The sequence below is a fragment of the Diplotaxodon limnothrissa genome, unplaced genomic scaffold, assembly GCF_057381915.1.
Source record: "Diplotaxodon limnothrissa isolate DT_005_m unplaced genomic scaffold, D_limnothrissa_male_GT1.1 unmapped_scaffold_4, whole genome shotgun sequence".
In the NCBI taxonomy this organism is placed as follows: Eukaryota; Metazoa; Chordata; class Actinopteri; order Cichliformes; family Cichlidae; genus Diplotaxodon; species Diplotaxodon limnothrissa.
The window spans coordinates 3,819,462-3,841,994 of NW_028188558.1; the positions used below are offsets into that span (position 1 = coordinate 3,819,462).

Genomic DNA, 22,533 nt, shown 5'->3' on the forward strand with positions numbered 1-22,533 from the left:
TAAAATCATGTTATGGATTGCACTCAGTATATTGTGCCGACATGGTGAGATTGTGTCTGTCGAGCCGAGGAGAGCGTCGCAGTGCCAAAAGCTGTAAAATGAACTATCAGGCTGGAGTGTGCTGCCACAGCACAGAGCAGTCACAGAGTCCTGCAGGCAGAAGAGGAGTGATCGTGTTAGCCACCTTACAAAACAAAAAGACATGAAGTGAAAAGCAGAGCGCAGAGTGAGGCAGAAGAAGACAGACTGGGCCAAGTCCTGCATGTGCGAGAGCGAGCGAGACCCGGGACAACGTCATCCGCCTCGCCTGGACTAGTCCGCCGGCCGGAGGAGGGACAGTGGCTGCACTGTGCAGCCGAAGACTCACTTTGATCGCACAGGAGACGAGCGACGCAACCGGTCCACCGTCCGTGCAAACCGCGCCAGGCAGCGTATTGCACGCTGGAGGACACCGAGGAAAGTCACAGTAGGAGCGGCGCTTAGTGAGAGGTGATGTCGGGGGGACATGGCTTCTTCTCCAGCATCGCTTGAAGGAGAAACACCTTCACCCACCGGGAACGAGGAGCCCGCGACCACCCGACAGGTACGACACGCCTCCGAGACCCTCTGCGCGCCCGGTAACGTTGTAACGTTTTACCGAAGTTCATTCGCAAACACACCAGTTTAAGATGGACCCGAGAATCAGCACACGGGAGCACTGGTGTCTGACTCAGCAGAAACGGCGCGACGTGCGTGTAATGCTTCGTATTTGATAACGATGGAATAATTCTTTAAAATAAGCACACAGATAAACACTGGTGGGTGGAAAAGCTCGTGTTTTGGTGAAATGAGTCCCGCCTAGTCCGGTCTACACCTCATTCAGCAAACATCTGAGTCACCCTGAGACGCCAGTGCGCGTCCTTGTGATGCAAAAAGCCGTAAGTGACACGCTGTTTACACGCAGGAGCAGTTTAACACATGCAGGTTGTGCCAGTAGGCGTTTCCTTCAATGTGACACCAAACGTGTAAATAGTGCTGGGAGCGAATGTTGGACCTGATCAGTCTTAATCTGACAAACTGTAGTTCCTGCTCTGTTTCTAATTCAGCCCCATGACAGACAACCAGCATGTTCTCCTGTCACGTGTTATTGACACGCACATATTTAGTCCGTGTGTGGGATGTTAAAGGTGAGTTTGTTCAGGGCACGATCAGACTGAGGCCATTTCAACAGGTGCAAGGAAGTGTTAGTGTGGTTACTACGGCAGCACTGATGCCCTGATGAGTGCACATGGCTGGAATGAAAAGTCAATGCTATGTATAGCATGAACTACTTGTTGTCTAAGGCGGTGCAGAGAGTGAGCAGGAAATATCTGAGGTTGGATATTTCAGTACATACAGAGCTGTGCAGAGACATTAGGATCTTAAACTATTGTCTGTATCTGGCAAAGCGAGAATCTGAGCCTTGTGTACAAACTGTCTGGTGTTTGTTCTGGCAGGAATATGAAACTACTGTGCACAGCATGCTTATTAAGATGGCCCAGGACCAGGTCATCTTGCAGGATGGTAGTGTTACATCGAGAAGGTTCCTCTTTAATTGTTGGATTTCTGTGTGAGTTTTCTCCCTGTGCCTCTGTGGCCTCTCCCCACAGTATCTGTGTTTGTGTTTAAAGTGTTTAAAGTACAGCACTAGATGATCGTATGGGTGAATGTGACTTGTTGTAAAGCACTTTGAGTTGTTGTCTATATAAAGTCTAAATGGAAATCCACTTATGTGCAGAGGACCAGAAGATCCAGCGCATCGAAATAAAAAGTTCTTTGCTTAAACAATGAATTGTGCGATAAAATATTAATTTACAAATTCATTTTTAAGTTATTTTATTTATTCAATACAAAAGTAATTTATTATCTAGTAATTTAATTGAAAATAAAATTCTGTTGGTTTTTGTTTTTTGCCCTTCTCCCCCGTCCCTCTTCTCAGCTGTTTCTCTTTCTTTCTCCCCTTCTTTCCCCCAGTCAAGTCTGTCCCATATTCAGTAAGTGAAAATAAAATAAACAATAAAAGGTGAATCAAATGGACCATTACGGCAAGGCTGGGATGGTCAATTTGGTAAAGTAAATCTGTTGGGCATCTTTCTTTGCCTTTAGACAACAATTCTGATGCAAAAGAGCCAAACGGGACAGGCAAAATAAATAAATAAAATAAAATAAATATTTATAAATCAGTATTTGAAAATAAATTATTATTCCATTAATAAATACTTCAAATCAGAAAAAAAAGAAATAAAATCTCAATAAAAACCTCACATCAAAAATCCTTTTCCTGTGTCGTCTCATGTCCAACATCTGTGTAGGCAGAGTGTAAACACAGAGGCTGAATGGCCTTTGGTATAGGTGCAAAGCTAAGACTGTCTAACCAATGACAGAGCTCCTTACCTCTCACCGGCTAATTTGCATTGCTCCGGGATTTTGGAAATTTATCCATTTATTCATTATGATGTGGTTCAGCATCATAATGCTGAACCACAGAAACACACATATATATATATATATATATATATATATATATATATATATATATATATATATATATATATATATATATATATATATATATATATATATATATATATATATATATATATATATATATATACACACATATATATATATATATATATATATATATATATATATATATATATATATATATATATATATACACACATATATATATATATATATATATATATATATATATACACACATATATATATATATATATATATATATATATATATGTGTGTATATATATATATATATATATATATATATATATACACACATATATATATATATATATATATATATATATATACACACATATATATATATATATATATATATACACACATATATATATATATATATATATATATATATATATATATATATATATATATATATATATATATATATATATATATATATATATATATATGTGTATATATACGTATGACCCTGAAGGTAAGCGCGTCATGGACTAAAGTAAAACAGTATGTTGGATGTGCCACACAATGCTCAATTACATGGGTGGGAACTAGTGTGATAGCGCAGTTAGCTCGTTAACGTGTTGGCCGTCCAGCCCCACGCACGGGGTGATCCGCGGTAGCTCGTTAACGGAGATTTGCCGTGTTGTGGCGTTAAGGTCATTTCAGATTAACGCTGACAGCACTAGTGGGAACACAACGAATATGACTGCACATTTACTCCGACATCATCCTGGTGCAAAGACAAGTGGAAGCAGACAAAACAACAAGCACCATGCTACAAACTTTACCCGAGTCATTTAGACAGCTGTTAGCACAGGATTCTCCTTATGGGGACCTGATATGTTTAATATGCTGCTGAGAATATAGCCCAGAAGAAGCGGATAGTAGAGCTTTTATTTTGAAAGAGACATTTCTCTGTAATAAACTCTCTTTTCCAAAGATGAGCGATTCCTCCATCAGATAGATTTTTTTATTATTATTTTGTTGTTTCAGCAACATTAAATTTAAAAACTGTACGTTTGAGTTAAAATATATATTTATAATTTTAATAACTGACAAATTAAAAAGGCATGAACATTTTTTTTTGTATCGAAAAAATATCGAACCGTGACACCAAAGTATCGAACCGAACCGTGAATTTTGTTTGTCGTTGCACCCCTAATATATTTGTATATATGTGTGTGTGTATTTATACATCAATCCATTTTCTTGCTTATGGAGTTCAGGGCCTGGGACCTACTCCATGTCAGCTTTCAGTGTTTATGAACATGAACATTATGAACTCATGACTCCCTTGGGAAGCCTATGGTTTTTCATAGGCAGGGGATATTTGTTTTATCACAGTTCATTACCAAACAGAGCAGGGTTCTAATTGATTTGTGGCTTTTAGGATATTATGTACAGGTGTGTAAAAGTGGAGTGAATATAATTACAAACAGCAATGCTAGTGGAGTGATGACAGACAGGGCGGTTGGGGGGTGGTGAACAGTTTGCCAATAGTTCTGCCCCTGTAGAGAAGGACATCTGCCATTTCTTTTTCCTTTTAGTCAAACAATTCAGGTAGTGATGAAAGAAAATCAGACTGTGGCAGTGCTTGCAGCAGGTAACGGAGTGATAATGCAGAGTTTTTACTGCAGTGGACAGTCCCTAGTGTGACCATCGCTGGAACCAACCAGCTGATTTACACCATGGCAGCAGTTATCAGTGAAGTTCTTGGCTGCAACATGAACGATCTCAAGTAGCAATGCTACTGAACTTGCTGGAGAACTTTTAGTTCAGGCCACTTGATGAGTTTCACACAGTACTGTATATTATTTTATTAGGTTGGCACAAATGTAGGATTGTGTTTGTGATATCACGATGTGTCTGTTTCCTTTTCATATTACACTAAAGAGATCATCGCCTACAAGCCTGCCGTAAACGAACAGCATGTCTATAAAAGCCCATTCATCATCCGGCCCTCCTGCTCAAACACAACCATGTAGCGCTCATCCCTCCACCCGTCTCATTCAGCATCCACACACATGTTGCAGGGAACGGGAAATAGAGTAGAGCAGCAAAGCTTGATTTCCTTTAGGATTGGTTAAACTAAAAGACGTTGACAAGGAATTTTAAGGGTTTTAGGAAGCATAAAACCGAAATCAGTTGTATTGGATACGAGTATAAATGAGTGCTTAGGCTCATGCAAGAAAAAACATCTTAGACAGGATATGACAAAACGTACTGTGATACAATTCTTCATTACTACAGCTCATTGAGTGCTTTTGTAAAAAGTCAAATCTGTGTGCTCCATTAAACCCTGTAGAAGTTGTTTCGAATGCTGACAGTGGACAAACAAAGGCTTCATTTAGCTTAAACATTAACAGTAGAAAAGGCCCGATAGGAATCTAACATCCTTGGAATCAAGCTGTGGGAGTGAGTTTTGAAACCTTTCTGTAGGACTGCTTTAAACTTGCCTTCTTGGTGATGTGTTGTCTGATGTCTTGTTTGACTTGAGCAGATTCTTTACGTGCTTTAAGTTTCTAACACATTTGCTTTAACCAGTAATTGAAACTGCTGAGTAGGAAGTACTAAAGTGGGTGTTGAGCATGTTGGGTGTGTCCTTATTACCTGTTTCGATGTTTTCTTTTAATTGAAAGCGTTTCATGAATATGAAATGCTTCTGCGTAATGTTAAACGTTATAAAATATTCTTATGATTTAAACTCTGTATTCATGGCTTATTCTTTCCTGGCCTTTCCTGTAAGCACTTTTATGCTCGGTGGTAAAATATCACAGAACTAGCAGTTTGGCGAGTGTCATACCGCCTGGATTAGTGGCTCAGCTGGTAATTCAGAGATTTATGTAGCTTAGTTTGCTGTGTCATGCTGATTTGGGGAGACTGGACACAGACCTGAGTCATTCTCTTCTGGGTGATCACAGTGGTTACTCTCCTCCCTTCCTCATCTCACCCTGCAAAGAAATCTGCCTTGACCTCTTCCTCTGTGTTAGTTTGCTGTCCTTTCATTAGCTAGCTTTAGGACTTCTCCTCTCCTCCATGAATGTATCCCCACTAATCCCATTACATGCTTGTCCTTGTCCCACATTTATCAAACATACTTTTTAAAATCAAACAGTTAGAAATGACATTCATTACTTCATTATGTAACATGTCCCTGTGATCTAAACAGCCTGTTAGCCCTCGGAGCACATTTAAGTAAATTGAAATAATTGTGCCAATAAATTAGATTTGAAAGCTCTTATTCTAATTTTCTGTTTTGATGATATTTGGGATATGCTGTTTATGTAGAACAGCTAAAACTAGTTCTTTATATTCCCATATAAATGATAAACACACATTATTTACAAAACACTGCCCGGTGGACGCCAAAGGACGGCCTGTTTTGATTACGCTGGGATCTTTTTGGAGCGCACATTTTTGGTCTACGATCAAAGCTGCCACACCACGCTGGATTAATCTCCCAGTAGCTGAGTTTATGAAGTCATAAGAAAGGAATGTCCCACACGTTCCTGCTGTTACACCATATTTGGACTGGGACACCTTTGCTAACCTCTGTTGCTCAATGACACACTGATTTGAATCTGGAGGTGCTGGCGACATATTTGCAGCAGTGTGGGTTCACAGAGGCTGTTTGGACTCTGAGCATGTGACACACCAGTAGCGTGCCACGCTGGGCCTCTCGGGGTGGCGTACAGTGTCACTGTGTGTGTCTATTTAAGTGTTTGTCGTGTAAATGAGGACAACCAAGATATGTGAAGTATAGAGTGGTGTACCACAGTGACAGGTTAATGTCAGTGTGTGAGTGTGTGTAGCAGTTTGTGTGGCCAGAGAAGGTCAGCAGCCTCCAGAGGACAAAGCGCTTGTGTTCTTCCACAATCGCCCATTTGATCAGACAGATCATTTGGCATCTGTCAGGCTAAAAACAACAACACAACATGAAACCAAGCATACGCTCTGCAGTCCTGCAGCTAACTCCTGACAGTCTGTCTGCTGTAGGCTGAAGAAATCAGGGGCTCATTCATCTGCACCTGTCAGCGTCTTTATGCTAACAATAGATCAAACAGTATGTGTCCACAGGATGTGTAATGTTGAAGGTTACCGTACATCCTTATCTCCAGCACTGAGAATCAGTTATCACTGATCGCTGTCTCTGCTTTGTTTTGACATATTTCATATTTATATATTTCATATTTATAAGGTAAATACCCTACAACATTACAGAGAAGAAGAAGTAACCCCAGGCTCGGTGAGGGGCAGCCATCTGCCGTCACCAGCTGGAGGTGATGAGTGGAAGACTCGATAGGCCACTCTTATTTTCATCCACTGCTTTGTTACCTCGACACGATGTTTTGGATCATCGTCATGCTTGAACATCCATCTTCATGGGACGAAGGTTCCTCGTCACAGTACGATACGCGGTCCTGTCTATTGGCCCCTCCATGCAGGGAGGTCATGTTGTGCTCTTAGCAGAAAAATGACCCATGTTTCCACCGCTTTACTGTGGGGGTGGTGTTCTTTGGTTTTTAGTGATTGTGAGGACGTTTTCACAGACAAACCATCACAAAAAACCCATTAAGTGCCAACATAACATAAACCTGTAGTTTTAAAAATAAATAACTACGAATTTTCAAAAACTTCTTAACAGAAAATCTGTTTAAACAAAAAGGTTTTGAAGTGCTTTTTAAAAGAATGGACAGAGTCAGCTGTAGACTGGTGCAGAGCCTTGGTGGTTTCTCTAATCCAGCACAGAGGCCAGTACATTAATCTAAATGCAGTGACACAAACACATTGATAATTTCTTCCAGTGCAGCAGAGGAGACCATGTTTAGAAATGTTAGGAGTGAGATAAAGATTTTACACAGTTGAAACTCAGAGAAGACTCAAACATTACACCAAGACTTTGAATGCTGAACTTAGCATGTGAACAAAAACAGAATAGAATGCGTTTTATTGTCACTACACACATGCACAATAAGCTTCAGAGCATCTCCTATTCAGTGCAGACGTGGGAAAGAAAGGGGGTGAGTTGCACAGTTCTGCAGCACTATCTACAAATATAGAAACAAAACATAGTGCTATATATTACAGTGTGGGTTACTGCACCTAAATTAAGTGTTGCACAGTGGTGATGATAGTTGTGTAGTCTGTGTGTAGAGGTCCTAGATTGGGGGGTGGAACTGTGTTTATCATGTGTGAGTTCAGGCTGGTTATGGGTCTGTGGGTCTCCTTGCTGATGCACCTGTAGCGCCTCCCTGAGGGAAGCAGGCTGAACATGTTGAAACCAGAGTGGGAGCTGTCCTTGATGATGTTTGCTGCTCTGCTGAGGCAGCGGGAGGAATAAATGTCCTTCAGGGAGGGGAGGGGGCAGCCGATGATCTTCTGTGCTGTCTTGACCACACTCTGAAGCCTCACTCTATCCGCCTTGGTGCAGCTGCCGTGCCATACTGTGATGCAGTAGGTTAGCAGGCTCTCAATGGACGAGCGGTAGAAGGTCAGCAGCAGGTTGGAGTTCAGCTTGTACTTCCTGAGGACTCTCAGGAAGTGCAGCCGCTGTTGGGCCTTCTTGACGACCGCTGAGATGTTGTCTGTCCAGGAGATGTCAGCAGAGATGAGGACACCAAGGAACCGGGAGGTGTGGACCCTCTCCACACGCTCCCCGTTGATGTAGAGGGGGGCCAAGTCAGTGCCTCCTGACATTGACAATGACCTCCCAGTCCCAGGCTGTTTTCTGAACACCATGCTGCCAGCTTCAGGACTCTGTATGCTGAATCTTTCATCCGGGCTGGACTTCTTATTCTTGACTGAACTTGGCTTTGCCCTGGTGAGTTCTTTTCTTTCTCAGAACCAACCCGATTCACCTTTCTGAGCTCACCCCAGTCCACTGACAGAGGTGGAGGGCTAGCTTCAGTTTTTAAAAACAAATTTCGATGTCGGCCGCTGTCATCATGTACCCCAGCTTCGAGGTGCAGTTATTGGAACTGAACTGAACCTCATTTCTTTGCGCTGTGGTGTATCGCCCCCCGAAATTTGTTACGGATTTTATTTCTGAATTTGCTGACTTACTGGGGAGTGTCGTCTTACGCTATGATCGTATTTTAATTCTTTGTGATTTTAACTTCCACGTTTGTTGTGAGGACGGCTCACTAGTCAAAGACTTCCTTGCTCTTATGAATTCGTTTAATCTCACCCAGTTCGTAAGTGATCCAACTCACACAAAAGGTCACACACTCGACTTGGTACTGTCCCGTGGTTTGGATATCTGCATCACGGACATTAAGGACTTCGGGATTTCGGACCATTTTCCGGTTTTGTTTAATACTGTTATTAACAATGTTGATTTGTATAGTGATGGTTCTCTACGGCAAACGCGCTCGATGAGCTCTCAGTCACTTGCTCATTTCACTGCTGCTTTTCTTGATTCTCCTCTTTCTGATGTTAATGGTATTGCAGATTTATCAGCGGAGGAACTTGCCAACCTTCTTAATACTACATGCGCCGACATTCTTAATTCGGTGGCACCTCTGAGGACAAAAAGTGCCAAATTGTTACGCCAACCCTGGCGTAATGACCCTACCGGCGCCCTTAGGCGTGGATGTCGGCGCGCTGAGCGAAAATGGAAAAAAGATAAACTCCATGTCTCTCTGGACATGCTTCGTAAATGTCTATCTAGGTATCAAAAGTCTGTTAAAGCTGCTAAATCTGCCTCCTTCTCTGGTATTATTTGGTCTAACTGCCATAATCCCCGAGCCCTTTTTAGTATTTGTAATTCCTCGATAAACCCTTGCCCCTTTACTTGTAGGGATGCCTCTCCTGTACTTCGTGATAATTTTTTTAAATATTTCACTGACAAAATTTAAGTTCTGAGGGCGTCTCTCTCATCTTGAGTCGTTGTTAGTTTCTGACCCTGTTCCAGTCCCTGAATGCTTGACTGTCCTTCAACAGTTCAATCCACTGTCTTATTCTCATTTAACAGCTATAAGTGATCATCTCTAACTCCCCCCGTGATATCGTTCCCTCTCGTTTTCTTAAGGAAGCTTTGCACACTATCGGTCCCTGTATCCAACTTTTACTAAATGTATCCCTGTCATCAGGTTGTGCACCGTCAGTATTTAAGCGCGCTGTCGTGCAACCCATTATAAAGAAAAAGGATCTTGACCCTAGTGCTCTAACTACAGACCGATCTCCAAACTCCCTCTTATATCCAAAATTCTGGAAAACGTGGTTCTAAAACAACTTCAGTCCTTCCTTGATACTAACGGTATCAGTGAAAGTCAGTCTGGCTTTAAACCTCGCCATCGCACTGAGACAGCGTTAGTTAGGCTTTTTAATGATCTTCTTCTACCTGTGGGCCATTGTTTTAGTTTTACTAGATCTGACTGCTGCCTTTGACACAGTCGACCACAAGATTCTCATCTCTAGAACATGTCGTTGGTCTTAAAGTTATAGCTTTATCTTGGTTCATCTGTCAGAGAGGTCGTTTTCCGTAGCCATGGGGCAACACTCCTCGGCCTCTGCCCCATTGTGGTGTGCCTCAAGGATCTGTGCTCGGCCCAGTTCTCTTTTTCCTTGTACATGCTGCCTTTGGGAGTAATACTTAAAAAATATAACATTTCCTTTCACTGCTACGCCGACGACATACAAATTTATTTCCCTTTGACATCAGATGTCTCTACGTCTCTGGAACCCCTATTTGACTGTCTAAATGAGGTCCAAACGTGGTCACGTCTCTCACACTGAACGAGGATAAGACAAAAGTTATAGTTTTTGATAGTCACACCCCGCTGGAACAACTTACTGATGCCTTAGGGCCCCTTGGTAGCCATCTCTCACTCACTGTTAGAAACCTTGGTGTTTTCCTGGACAGCTCAAGAAATCGACCTCCTCTGTGGTAAAAAACTGTTTCTACCAGCTGCGTCAGATATCTAAAGCAAAGCCATACCTCCCTTTGAAGGACCTTAAAAAACTCATTCATGGTCTTATCACTTCCAGATTAGACTACTGTAATTCTCTCTACTCGGGCCTCCCACCTTCCTCTATTCACCGGCTCCAGTTAGTTTGAAATGCAGCTGCGCGTCTCTTAACTGGAACTAGAAATTATGCCCACATCACACCAGTTTTAGCCAACCTACGTTGGCTCCCTGTTGATTATCGTACCAATATTCAAAATTCTTTTGCTTACCTTTAAAATTTTGAACAATTTAGCTCCCAGCTATCTACGCGAGCGCCTCCATTTGTGCATCCCTAATAAGGCACTTAGATCTTCCAATCAAATGCTCCTGACGCAACCGAGGTCTCGTCTGAAGTCCAGAGGGGATCGGGCCTTTGCTGTCGTACCTCCCAGACTCTGGAGTAACCTCCCTCTTTATATTCGTCTCTCCGAGTCCATGCAGTCTTTTAAATTGTGTCTTAAAACTTATTATTTTAGTCTGGCTTTTGATCCAAACTACTATGTTATTTCTATTTTATTTATTTATTTATTTTGATAACACTTCTGAAGCGTCAGAGCTGTCCTTGCCTGTGATAGAGCTGACCTGCCATAGGACACTGGGACGAGTGTAAATCCAGGCTGAATTCCTTGTGTTGGACAGTATTTGTGTGCAGCAGCAGAGCGCACAAATCAAACTGTATGTTTTGGTAAGCCTGGCCTTCTTGTACTGGATGTCAGTGAGCCAGTAGCTGGTGAGTTTATCACATTAACATTTTTACTAGCAATTTCACTAGCTGGGACCACATCCTCAGTTACGATGAACGATGATGGATGAGGGAGCGTGTACTGGTGCTGCAATGTGGGGAAGGCCTCAAAGAGGACCGGCAGCGGCTCCTGGGCTCCAGGGGGGCATGAAAATGAGAACAGAGGGTATTGGTGAAGGGGGCATATATAAACTGAGGCGGCGAGAATGAGGTGTGGTCCCACTCCTGAAATTCAGATAATATCTCCACTTAGAATAAACTGGGTCAAAGAAAAAGTGCCTCTGATTGGGCTGCTTTCTACAGTTGGCTGTGAGTCCATTGCAGGGCATCAAACATGGATAAGGGGTTGTTTCAACAGTAATTCTATGATGAAAAATTAACGAGGCATTTATCAGGATCTATATTTAATTTAATATCTATTTAACATATTTAATCAATATAAAGCTCAGTGTCTATTTCTTAGCTTGTAAAGTTGTGAAATTCATGGCAGATTCACTTCTTGGCTGTTTTGCGTTTTATTAGATAGTTGATAATAAAGAGTGTCTTTGCCTGTGGCTTTGTTAAGACTGCAGGTTTTTGTCCGCCTGACCTTTGGTGACCTTGGCGAGCTCAGGATGAACAGGCTGTCTGCTCTGTTTGGGTGTGATGCTGCCTGCAGAGACAGTCTACTCTCATGCAGACACAACATCTTTACTGATATAACGTGGTCATGGACTCTTCTCTGTTCTTCCTTATTAAATAATAGTAAAATGACTCTGCAGTTTTGATTCAAAATGCACCAGGTCTGCTCAGTCTGAATCACACCGTTAGAGCCAGACCAAATGATTGGAGCACCAATGTTAGCACTCAAAGAGTCTAAGCAGTACCACTACCAGCTTTGGCCAGTGCAGGAGTGAACATGTAGATCCATGTTGTACTGAGCAGACACTGAGCAGAGGCAACATGCAGTAAATGAATTAGTGGTCTCCACATGTTTGCACCCAAAGTTTCCCTGCTTTTGTGAGCTGAGCTGTTTTAATATTTTCCATGTATTAGATGATACTGTCCAATGCTTCCAGGGCTGTGAAGATGGAAAAAATGATGTTGCAGTCGTTGCTGAAGTGTTGGTACCATTTGAAGGAAGTCATTAAAGCGCCAGAGCGAGCAGACAAGGCAAGCACTCAAAGAATGTGGAAGGCAGTCGGGGAAAGTTGCCATGGACGGACTTGATTCCTCCCAGCCCCAAACAGCTTTTATACTGTGGACAAAAATACATGAAAGTGTGTGTGTGTACCTGTTTAGATGTCTCTGTGGGGACCAAGAATTGGAATGTTACTATACTTGTGGGGACCAACAGTCATTTATGAGGTCTAGTGTCAGGGTTACAGTTAGGTTATGGTTAGGTTTAGGTTGAGCGTTAACCATCCATTATTGATGGTTACAGTGAGCGGCTAGGAAAAGGATCATGTCAACTAGGTGTCCTCACTAAGATATCAAAACTAGAATGTGTGTGTGTGTGTGTGTTAGTGAAAGGAACTGTAACTGGTCCCAGTAGCAGCAGGATACAAACGCCATAATGACACAGCTGCCTCTCGTCTGCCTTCCTCCCCTGAGTGAAATAAGATATTTGGGACCTTTGAATAGTTTTTTGAAAATATCTTTTTGTTTAAAGAAAGGAAAGAGAAGTTTAATCCTTTAACTATTTAACTGTTAGGTGTCAATCCCTGGGAGGGTTTCCCCCTTTTATTTGGCGTGGAGTCAGAATTATGGCTTCTCCACACTGTGGAAGTAGCTCTTTGACACAGTCGAGCAGTCATTGGTCATAACAGGATCATTTAAGACTGGATGATGAATAAGACTGTTGAAGTGCATGAGAAGGATTTTATATAAAACAGTCTGTGTCTGCTCCTCAATTCAATTTAATTCAGAAGACCCCTATGAGTGCAAGATCAAGGAAACAGTTCACCCTGCCTGGGATAGTGTTACCAGGGACAAATGTTTGCTGCTGTTAGCATGAATGCATCCCTCCCTGATGGCTAATATAAGCCCCCATGGTGGTATTGTCAATCCTCACAAGAACAGTACGAAGCGCCTGAAGAAACCACCCAGCGCTGAAACCCTCTTAAACAGCCAAGCCAGACTACCAGGATGGCCGAGGCCATCATACCCAGTAGCCAAAGGCATAATCTAAAGGGGACTGTTTTGTGCAGGCGAAAAAGAGTCAGGAATGCTGTGAGCATGGCGGGACTGGGACAAAAAATTGGCATTTTGACTAGAGACCGGCCCACCAGGTATTATAGGAAGAGCCATAAAGCCTTTGAATGAAAACAAACGCTGCTGTGACAGTGATGTACAGTCTTGTTGGTATATGTATGATTTCTATACATTTTACATCAGATAAAAACTTTGGTCATAAGATTCAGATAATTACTTATTAAAAGCGAGACATTTTAAATGAGAATAAGAAAGTGTTTCTTTGTGCCCCCCTCTCCCTGTTAATGCCCTACCTGCCCCCTGGCAACACTTTGCTAGACCCGCCCCTGCACAGTTACCAGCTGTCAGCTACATAAAAAAGGATCCTGGTGTTATTTGTCTCTCAGAAACAGTTCATAACTTCAACTCATCCATGTCACCTAAAAGGTAAACCTGTTTCTCCATCACCTGTTCAGCTCTGATGATTCAGTAAGGACATCTCCTGGTTTCATCTTCATGTTTCCCTCTCACCACATATCCAAACCATATCATGACCAGCAGCTTTACAGCTGTGGCTCCAGCAAACATCAGCTGATACTAGAAATTAATATTAAATAAATTCTAACAACAGCTGATCAAACGTGCTGCTGTTGTTTAGCGCGACATCCGCTGGTTTCCTCTTTCTGGCACAAAGTGGGTGATAAACAAACAAGAGAGCCGATCAGCTGATCATTGATCAGTTTCATGATTGAAGTAGCAACAGGAGAGGGAGGGGATGAGAGGAGAAGAGACAGCTGTGCAGCGTAATGACAGAATAACTCCAGCTTTGTGTCTTTTTCATTGTAGCTGAAGTCCGGGACAAACTGTTCCTTTTCACCTCAATACGAAACCTGTAATATTTTCTCTGAATACGAGATGATTCTGTTTTTTACGGGACGGTTGTCAACTCTACTAACTAACCTTATGAACAAAATAAAGTTCACTATCAGTAACATCATAGCACCCACCCAGTCATGCTAGCTAGCACGCAGTACGAGTTATTGGAACTGACAGTAAAAAGTCAGCACAACGAAAATAGCTACAACTAAGCTTGGTCTATATCTGACCCAGATAGACTGCAGGTCATAACTTCTTACTGTGGAAGCTCCGCCATAGCCACCACCAAACAACAGAGTTATTTTTACACATCGTCCAGCATCTGGCCAATCCGCCACCTTCCATTGCTCATGCCGTTACAAAACAAACAAACAAAACAAAACCCATCGACCCATAAAAACGAAGAATCACCGTCGGCCCACCGGGCAAATGCCCAGTATGCCCGATTGAATCTCTCCTCTGACAGAGTGATGTAAAAGAGATGGAGTCCAGAGATAAACCCAGAATTGTTATGTGTTGTACTAGAGACAACACACTCCTTTTGCAGGATCCACCTGTGTTATCGCACAGGGAGAATTGATGTGGCCATTCTTCAGTCCTTCTCTATCACTCCTCCTGAGTAAGTCTGCTCAGCTGCACTGACTTCTCACATTGTTCTTGATGAGGAAGCTGATCGTGACTTGTAGTTTCTTTCAGTATTCAGTTATGGCAGTGGTGTCCAAACCCAGGCCACGAGCGTCCTGCAGGTTTTAGATGTGTCGAGCTGATTTAAATGGCTCAACATGCCTTGAAGTTCTCCAGACACCTGGTAATGAACTAATCATTTGATTCAGGTGTGTAGACCCAGGGTGAGATCTAAAACCTGCAGGACACCGGCCCTCGAGGCCTGGAGCTGGCCAAGTTATGAAGCTAACTATTCTCAAGGCTAATGTAAAGTTCTTCAAATGATTTCGTTTCATCCGTAGATACCAACTCATCTCTCAGGTGCTTACAGCATGATAGAAAGTGCTTCAGAAGAGTCCAAAATGTTGCTGATTTAGATGTTCTGTCATGGCATAGGAGGATTCTGGATTCAGGAGCAGATGGTGCAGTGAAAATGTTTATTTACAAACTACAGAGAAATACATATGGGCTTGGATTAAATGGGTGGGCTTAGAGCAGGGCGATATGGCCAAAAATATTTATCACGACATATATTTGAAAATTTGCAATAACAATATAACTGACAATATAATTGATGCGAGACAAAATACAACTCCACAACTTTACTAGTGCAAAAAACCCATCCATTTATTTTCACTTAAACAAGCAGCTGTTTTTCATGTGCATTAAAGCTTTGTAAAAATGTAACAGTGCAAATGCAAATTCCTTGCTGAAAGTTTAACCAAAAGGCATTTCCAGTAGAAATGTGCTGACATATCCTGAGCATAACCATGTATAATATCCACTGAAGTTAAAAAGAGGTGCTTTGCAACATTAAACTGCAGTGTGCCAAATAAAAAAGTCAAATATGTATTTCTCGGACCATAAGCTGCACGGGATTATAAGGCACAAGAAACAAAGCAGTCAGATAAATCAAACTATTCAACTCATTCTTCTTGCTTCCTCCACTTCTGTACCATTGATTCATTAATGCTGTATTCTATCACAGCAGCTCTATTCCTGTGTTGTTGCAGTATATTAATGATTAACCTCGTATTGTGGATGGATTATCTCAGTTGTTCTCCTGACTAAAGTGACAGCAGAGCTGTACGTTTGAACTTTTTCAGAAATCTCTGTCAGAACATGCTATATCATGTTTAGGTAACTAGCAAAACTAGCGAGCTAACTTGCACTAGTTCCTGCTAACTTCTAACTCCATTAAATATAATAAATTCTGTTTTCATGGATGCCTGGATGTTAAACTTAATTGTTACATCTGGTAAAGCAGCAACACTGATCATTTTATTAAAGTTGAAAGAATTTAGTTTTTAACTCTCAATGTGCTGCAGTGTGCGTTTGACTTTGGGACCTGAAGCGGACGGAGTTTAGGACCCAGATTACTCCCAGATTTCCGAGCACCTTAGTCCAACAAATACGGCAATAACGACGGCCCGCTAGCATGTTCTACAAAAAAATAGTGCTTTGTTGTGTATCTGACGGACAAACACCAAACCAGTTACGTTGCAGCATTTTTACAAACCAGTTCTGGTTCATCCGTTTCACTCAACGATCCACTTTCCCCCTTCCCTGTCGCCACCATGCTTTTTCGGCCATGCGTGCATGAAAACAAAGGCACTGCGCATCCGCGTTTTACCCATATTGTATCGCGATATTTCATTTTTTTATCGTTGCCCAACATTATACCGGTATTACCATGAACAGTATGATGTGGCACAGCCATAGGTGGGCTGGTAGGAATGCTGCGGAGGGAGGAGAGAATGGGTTAGCCAGAGTCTAGAGTGAGATGTACACTTACAGAGAGAGTCGAAACCATCCTACCGGGCGATGTGGTGACAAGAAGCAGGTAGTAAGCGACGTAACAGGCGTGTCTTTTCCTCTGTAGAGCTAACACTCCTGCTGTTTTACTTCTGTACTCCTGTGCATACGTCAAGGATGTTACAGCATCCATGTTATATGTGAGATACTTTAGTCCCAGCAAAGTAGTGTACTGTTGTTGTTTGCTCCATTGCAACAAAACATGCAATGATATTATACTGAATTGCACCAGTTTTTAGGACGTCTATCTTTTACTTTCTGTGGGTTTTTCACTGCTTCTCTGCGATCAGATGAATTGTGCACACTATTTGCTCTTCCACAGCTTTATTTTTAGTCTCTGAATGCTCCCATCACTTCTGTGATGACAAAAGTCATGATTATGCCATAGTCAGTCTATTTATATAGACCAAAGGCTCATCAGCAGATCCAAACCGACAGAAAGGCCACGGTTTCCTAAGAATAGAGCACTTACATTCACATTGAAATGTCCTGTAACGTAGACGCCGTTATCATGGTTTTGTTAACCTTAAAGAACAAAACTATGTGCCTGTTTAAATATTTATGGTCTGTAAATACATTAATAATATTTACCATTAATGGCAGTTTACTTTATACCCAGATCATTTTGTGTTAAAGTACACAGTGCTTTACTTCCTCATTGATGACTGAGATGCTGCAATTTAGTCCTCCAAAATATTAAGCAGGGTGCACGCCATCCCATCAGTTTCCATACTCCTGATATAGAGTGAGATTTCCTGAAGCCTTGCTATTTATAGCTGCAGGAGGCAGCTTCTAGCTTCTCCCTGGAGGAAGCTGTCCTTGTTTTTGTCTTCATCAAAAAACCTTAAAATCTAAAAATACAGACAGCAGGTTCTTTGTTGGGCTTCTCTTTGTGGTTTGCTGTGGCTTTGCATCTGCTCTGCATCCCTGACCATCAATGTCATCAACATGTGTTCAATGATCCAAAAACACACCAGCTAGTTCACCTCTGAGGGGCTGTTGAGTGGTCTATTCAAGCTGGTGCTGTGACTTAAAAAGGTGGTTCAGACTTGAAAACCCTCCGATGGGCTGAATTATAACTCTAATAAGAATAAATAGCTACATTTACAACCTGCATGTTGTGTTTACTTGTGTTGTCTTTGTCTAATATTAACATTTTGTTGATGATCTGAAACATTCAAATGTAACATTTTTGGATTCATTCCTGTGGAGCTCAGTTCGGCACTCCCAGTCAGCGAGCCATGGCATGTATGTGTGTCTGTATGTTCGCATGCATACATGTATTTATACATACATGTATGTGTGTGCGTGTATGTTTGTATGGGTGTATCCTAGGGCTGCTCGATTATGGCACAAATGATAATCACGATTATTTTCACTGACATTGAGATCTCGATTATTTGACGATATTTATTTAACAATAACAATGTGTTGAATAATGACTTTAAAGATTGTCAAAAAATAATATAAAATAGTGCAAATACTGATAACAGTGCAAATGTTTGCAGTATAAGAAATAAATGAAAAATGTAAACATCTATGTTTAGTGAACTTTGCAGTGTTGCTCTGTGGTGCAGCTACGACACCGTAGCAAAGTTTCCACACCACTGAAGTTTTTTTTACCTCTCTGTTCAACCAACGGCAGTCACTGTCCTCTCCAAATAACTACTGCTTAGCTTTCCGAGCTTCCCTCGGGTCCTCTTAATCAGCGGTCCCCAACCCCTGGGCCTCGGACCGGTACCGGTCCGTGAGTCGTTTGGTACCGGGCCGCGAGAGTTGAGGCTCAGGTGTGAAATATATGGTTTTCAGGGTTTTTATCGGTTTTCAGTGTTATTTTGTTATCGCTTTTATCGTTTACTCGGTTTTCCTGGGTCTTTTCACGTGTGTTATGAATAACTCTTCTTTTTTTCGGTACCGGTACTGGTTTTATTTTGTTGTATTTATCCAACACCTTAAAGGCCGGTCCGTGAAAATATTGTCGGGCATAAACCGGTCCGTGGCGCAAAAAAGGTTGGAGACCGCTGCTCTTAATTGTTGTGACACGTGTTCGAAAGAGGTGCGCTTGATTTGCCACACGGAGCAGCGCGAGAGTGAAGCACGAGGGAGGGGCTAATAATCGGCTCAGTCATTTTTAATGATCGTTGAAAGCTCAGATCGTAATCGAGATTAAAATCCGATTGAGCAGCCCTAGTGTATCCGTATGTTTGCAGGTAATAATAATAATAATAATAATAATACATTTTATTTAAATAGCGCCTTTCAAAGCACCCAAGGACACTGTACAACAGATAAAAACTGGAAATATACACAATGGTAAAAATAGAAGATAAAAGTTAAAACATACAGAAATTTAAGAATAGGCAATTTTAAACAGATGAGTTTTGAGGGTGGACTTAAAAAGAGAGAATGAACTAATATTTCTGAGGTCCGGGGGTAGGGAATTCCAAAGTCGAGGGGCAGAGCAACTAAAGGCCCTCCCTCCCATTGTGATCAGACGAGCAGAGGGAACAGAGAGAGAAAGAGAAGATGAAGATCTGAGGCAGCGGGATGGGAGCTTCATCTGTAATAAGTCAGAGAGGTACGGTGGAGAGAGAGAATGAATAGCCTTGAATGTATACAGAATTATTTTAAAATGGATGCGAAATTTGACCGGGAGCCAGTGAAGTTGCTTCAGGATTGGGGAGATGTGGTGGGTAGAAGAAGTCCTAGTAATAATACGGGCAGCAGAGTTCTGGACACGTTGGAGCTTGTTGATAGATTTTTGTGTGAGGCCAAATAATAATGAGTTGCAGTAGTCAATTCTAGAGATAACAAGATTATGGATGAGAATGGCAGTGGCGTGAGGTGTGAGGAAGGGGCGGAGGCGATTAATGTTACGGAGTTGGAAATATGCTGCACGTGTAATATTATTGATATGCGAGTTAAAGGATAATGTGCTATCGAGAATGACACCCAAGCTTTTCACAGAGGGAGAGATAGGGACCAGCGAGTTATTGATGGTGAGAGAGAAATTGTTAATTCTGGATAGCAGTCGTTTAGTGCCAACCAGAAGAAGTTCTGATTTATTGCTGTTGAGTTTAAGAAAGTTGGAGGAGAACCAAGAATTAAGTTCAGCTAGACAGAGGATGAGGGAGGGTGGAGGAAGAGTAGAGTCAGGTTTGGTAGAGAGATAGAGCTGGGTGTCATCGGCGTAGCAGTGGAACTGAATATTATATTTACGAAAAATATGTCCGAGTGGAAGAAGGTAGATGATGAAAAGAAGGGGCCCGAGGACAGATCCCTGGGGCACCCCAGTGGATAAAGGAGAAAGCTGAGAAGTGAAGGATTTTAATTGAATGAACTGAGTGCGGTCAGATAGGTATGATTTAAACCAGGCTAGTGGAGTGTGAGAGAGACCAATAGAAGCTAATCTGCTAAGGAGAATGGGATGAGAGATGGTGTCAAAAGCTGCACTCAGATCAAGAAGGATAAGGATGGAGAGGAGACCAGAATCAGCTGCTATAAGAAGGTCGTTTGTTATTTTTATAGGAGCAGTTTCAGTGCTATGTAGAGGACGAAAGCCAGACTGGAACTGTTCGTAAAAGGTTATTATCAGTTAGGTGAAGATGGACTTGTGAAGCAACTATTTTTTCAAGGATTTTTGAGAGAAATGGTAGATTGGAGATAGGACGAAAATTATTAAAGTTGTTGGGATCTAGACCAGTTTTTTTCAGAATTGGGGTAATAGCAGCAACTTTGAAGGAAGCAGGAACAGTTCCAGTGGTGAGTGAAGAGTGAATAATAGCAGATATGAGGGGAAGGAGAGGGAATAAGCAGGCTTTGACGAGGACAGTGGGGATAGGATCGAGCTGGCAGGTAGAAGGCTTTGATTTATGGATGAGATCAGCAATATCAGCTAAGGATGGAAGTTGAAAAACAGAGAGGAAGTGAGAAGGGGGAGAAGTTAGGACAGAGAAGCTACATTGAGCATTAGGGTCCAGGTCTAAGTGTATTTTATGAATTTTATCAATAAAGAATAGCATTAGAGCATCACAGAAGTTAGATGAATAGAGATGAGCAGGGAGAGAATCAGGTGGCCTGTTAAAAGAGTTGAATAGTGAGAAAAGGGTCTTGGTAGAGTTCTCACTTGAGCAGACAATAGCAGAGTAATAAGCAGATTTGGTTTGACTAATACATTCCTGGTAAAACAGAACGTGGTTATTAAACATATCCTTATGAATAGTAAGGCCAGTTTTCTTATAGAGACGTTCAAGCTGTCGGCCTTTAGCTTTCAGTAGCCGGAGTTCAGGGGTGTACCAGGGTGCAGAGCGAGAAAAAAGTACAGTTCTGGTTTTTTGTGGAGCCAGGGAATTTAAAATACTACTAAGGCTATGATTATAAAAAAGTACCAGGTCCTCTTGAATAGCTAAGTTGTTAGAAGACAAGCAGCTAGAAAAAGCAGAGGAAAGGATATCAAGATTTATATTCTTGATATTCCGGAAAGAGATAATACGGGGATTGTTAATTACAGCGAGGGTCATGTGAACATTAAAGGAGAAAAGTAGATGATCCGAAATTAGCAGTTCGTCAGCTGTACAGATGGAGGGGGTAAGTCCAGAACAGCAGACTAGGTCCAAAGTGTGGCCCTTAATGTGGGTAGGGAAGTTTATGTATTGTTTAAGGCTGAAACTATCAAGGCAGGATAGAAGGTCCTTGGTAAGAGGATGGTCGCAGTTATCCACGTGAACGTTAAAGTCACCCAGCAATATTATATTAGGGGAGACAGTAGCTAGATTGGTCAGCAGATCGGCAAAGTCACTGATAAAAACAGAATTAAATTTTGGGGGGCGGTAGATGACAGCTATTACAGTTGGGGTAGGTCCTGAAAGTTGACAAACAACAGATTCAAAGGAGCTGTACGTAGGGGCGGACAGCGGCGAGACTTTCCAGTTCTCGCGATAGATTATCGCGAGGCCACCACCACGGCCGGACTCGCGAGGTTGGCAGGTGTAAACAAACCCCGGGGGGGTGGAGTCGTTGAGTTGCGAAAAGTCATTGGGCTGTTGCCATGTCTCAGTCAAGCAGAAAAAGTCAAACTTACGGTCTGTTAGGAGATCCTGGATGAGATGTCCTTTGTTCGTAAGCGAACGGATATTAAGCAGGCCGAAGTTGACAGAAATACTGTCGGACTGGATGAGAGTGTTAGCCGACCTAGGCAGACCAGTCAGAACATTGTGGTCAATAGACCTGCAGGGGTTCCGTTGAGAGCGACCAGAGGTGGACCAGAAGGACTGAATTGGTTTGGAATTATCCTAATGGAAATACCGACGGGAGCCTCGATGTACGTACTTTCGACGAGGGAGGAAGGCAATGTCCGTGTGGAAATGAAGAGCAGCCAGCGGCGGAGCAGCTAAAGAGAAGCGGAGCCGGAGGAGCTCATCAGCTGTATATTGATGAAGTCCAGTGCCGAGTCGGTAGATCGATGACATAAGGATCCAGACCCACACTGAGAGTACATAGATCCTGAAAGGCCACATCATGGACAGGAACAGCTGGGTAGGGACACCGGTGGGCCTTAGAAACAGGAGTAGGACAGAAGTCCAGAGTCCAGTAGCGTTAACGTTTAGCGATAGTGGTGAGTGGCGGCCGGTGAGTAGCGGCAGCCAGTCGCGCCAGCGTTCACTCAACCGGAAGTGAGTGCAGAAGTGGTGCATGTATAACTTGTACATAGCTTTCTTGTGTAAATGTAAATTTGTCTGTGATTGTGTAAATACTTCACACACACAGCCTTTCATTGTTCTTGTAACAG

At 42.2% G+C, this 22,533-nt stretch overlaps 1 protein-coding gene across 2 annotated transcripts in view; it reads left to right on the top strand.

Annotated features, from left to right (window-relative positions):
* Window positions 1-22,533, top strand: part of LOC146606909 (uncharacterized) — a 156,890-nt gene continuing 134,357 nt past the window's right edge. The window contains exon 1 of one of the 2 annotated variants that reach the window (XM_085349276.1): window positions 1-583. In XM_085349276.1, the coding sequence (XP_085205402.1) occupies window positions 506-583 (78 nt within the window). In that variant the 5' untranslated portion in view covers window positions 1-505. The remainder of the gene's footprint in view (window positions 584-22,533) is intronic. The other variant, XM_085349282.1, reaches the window with a different exon arrangement.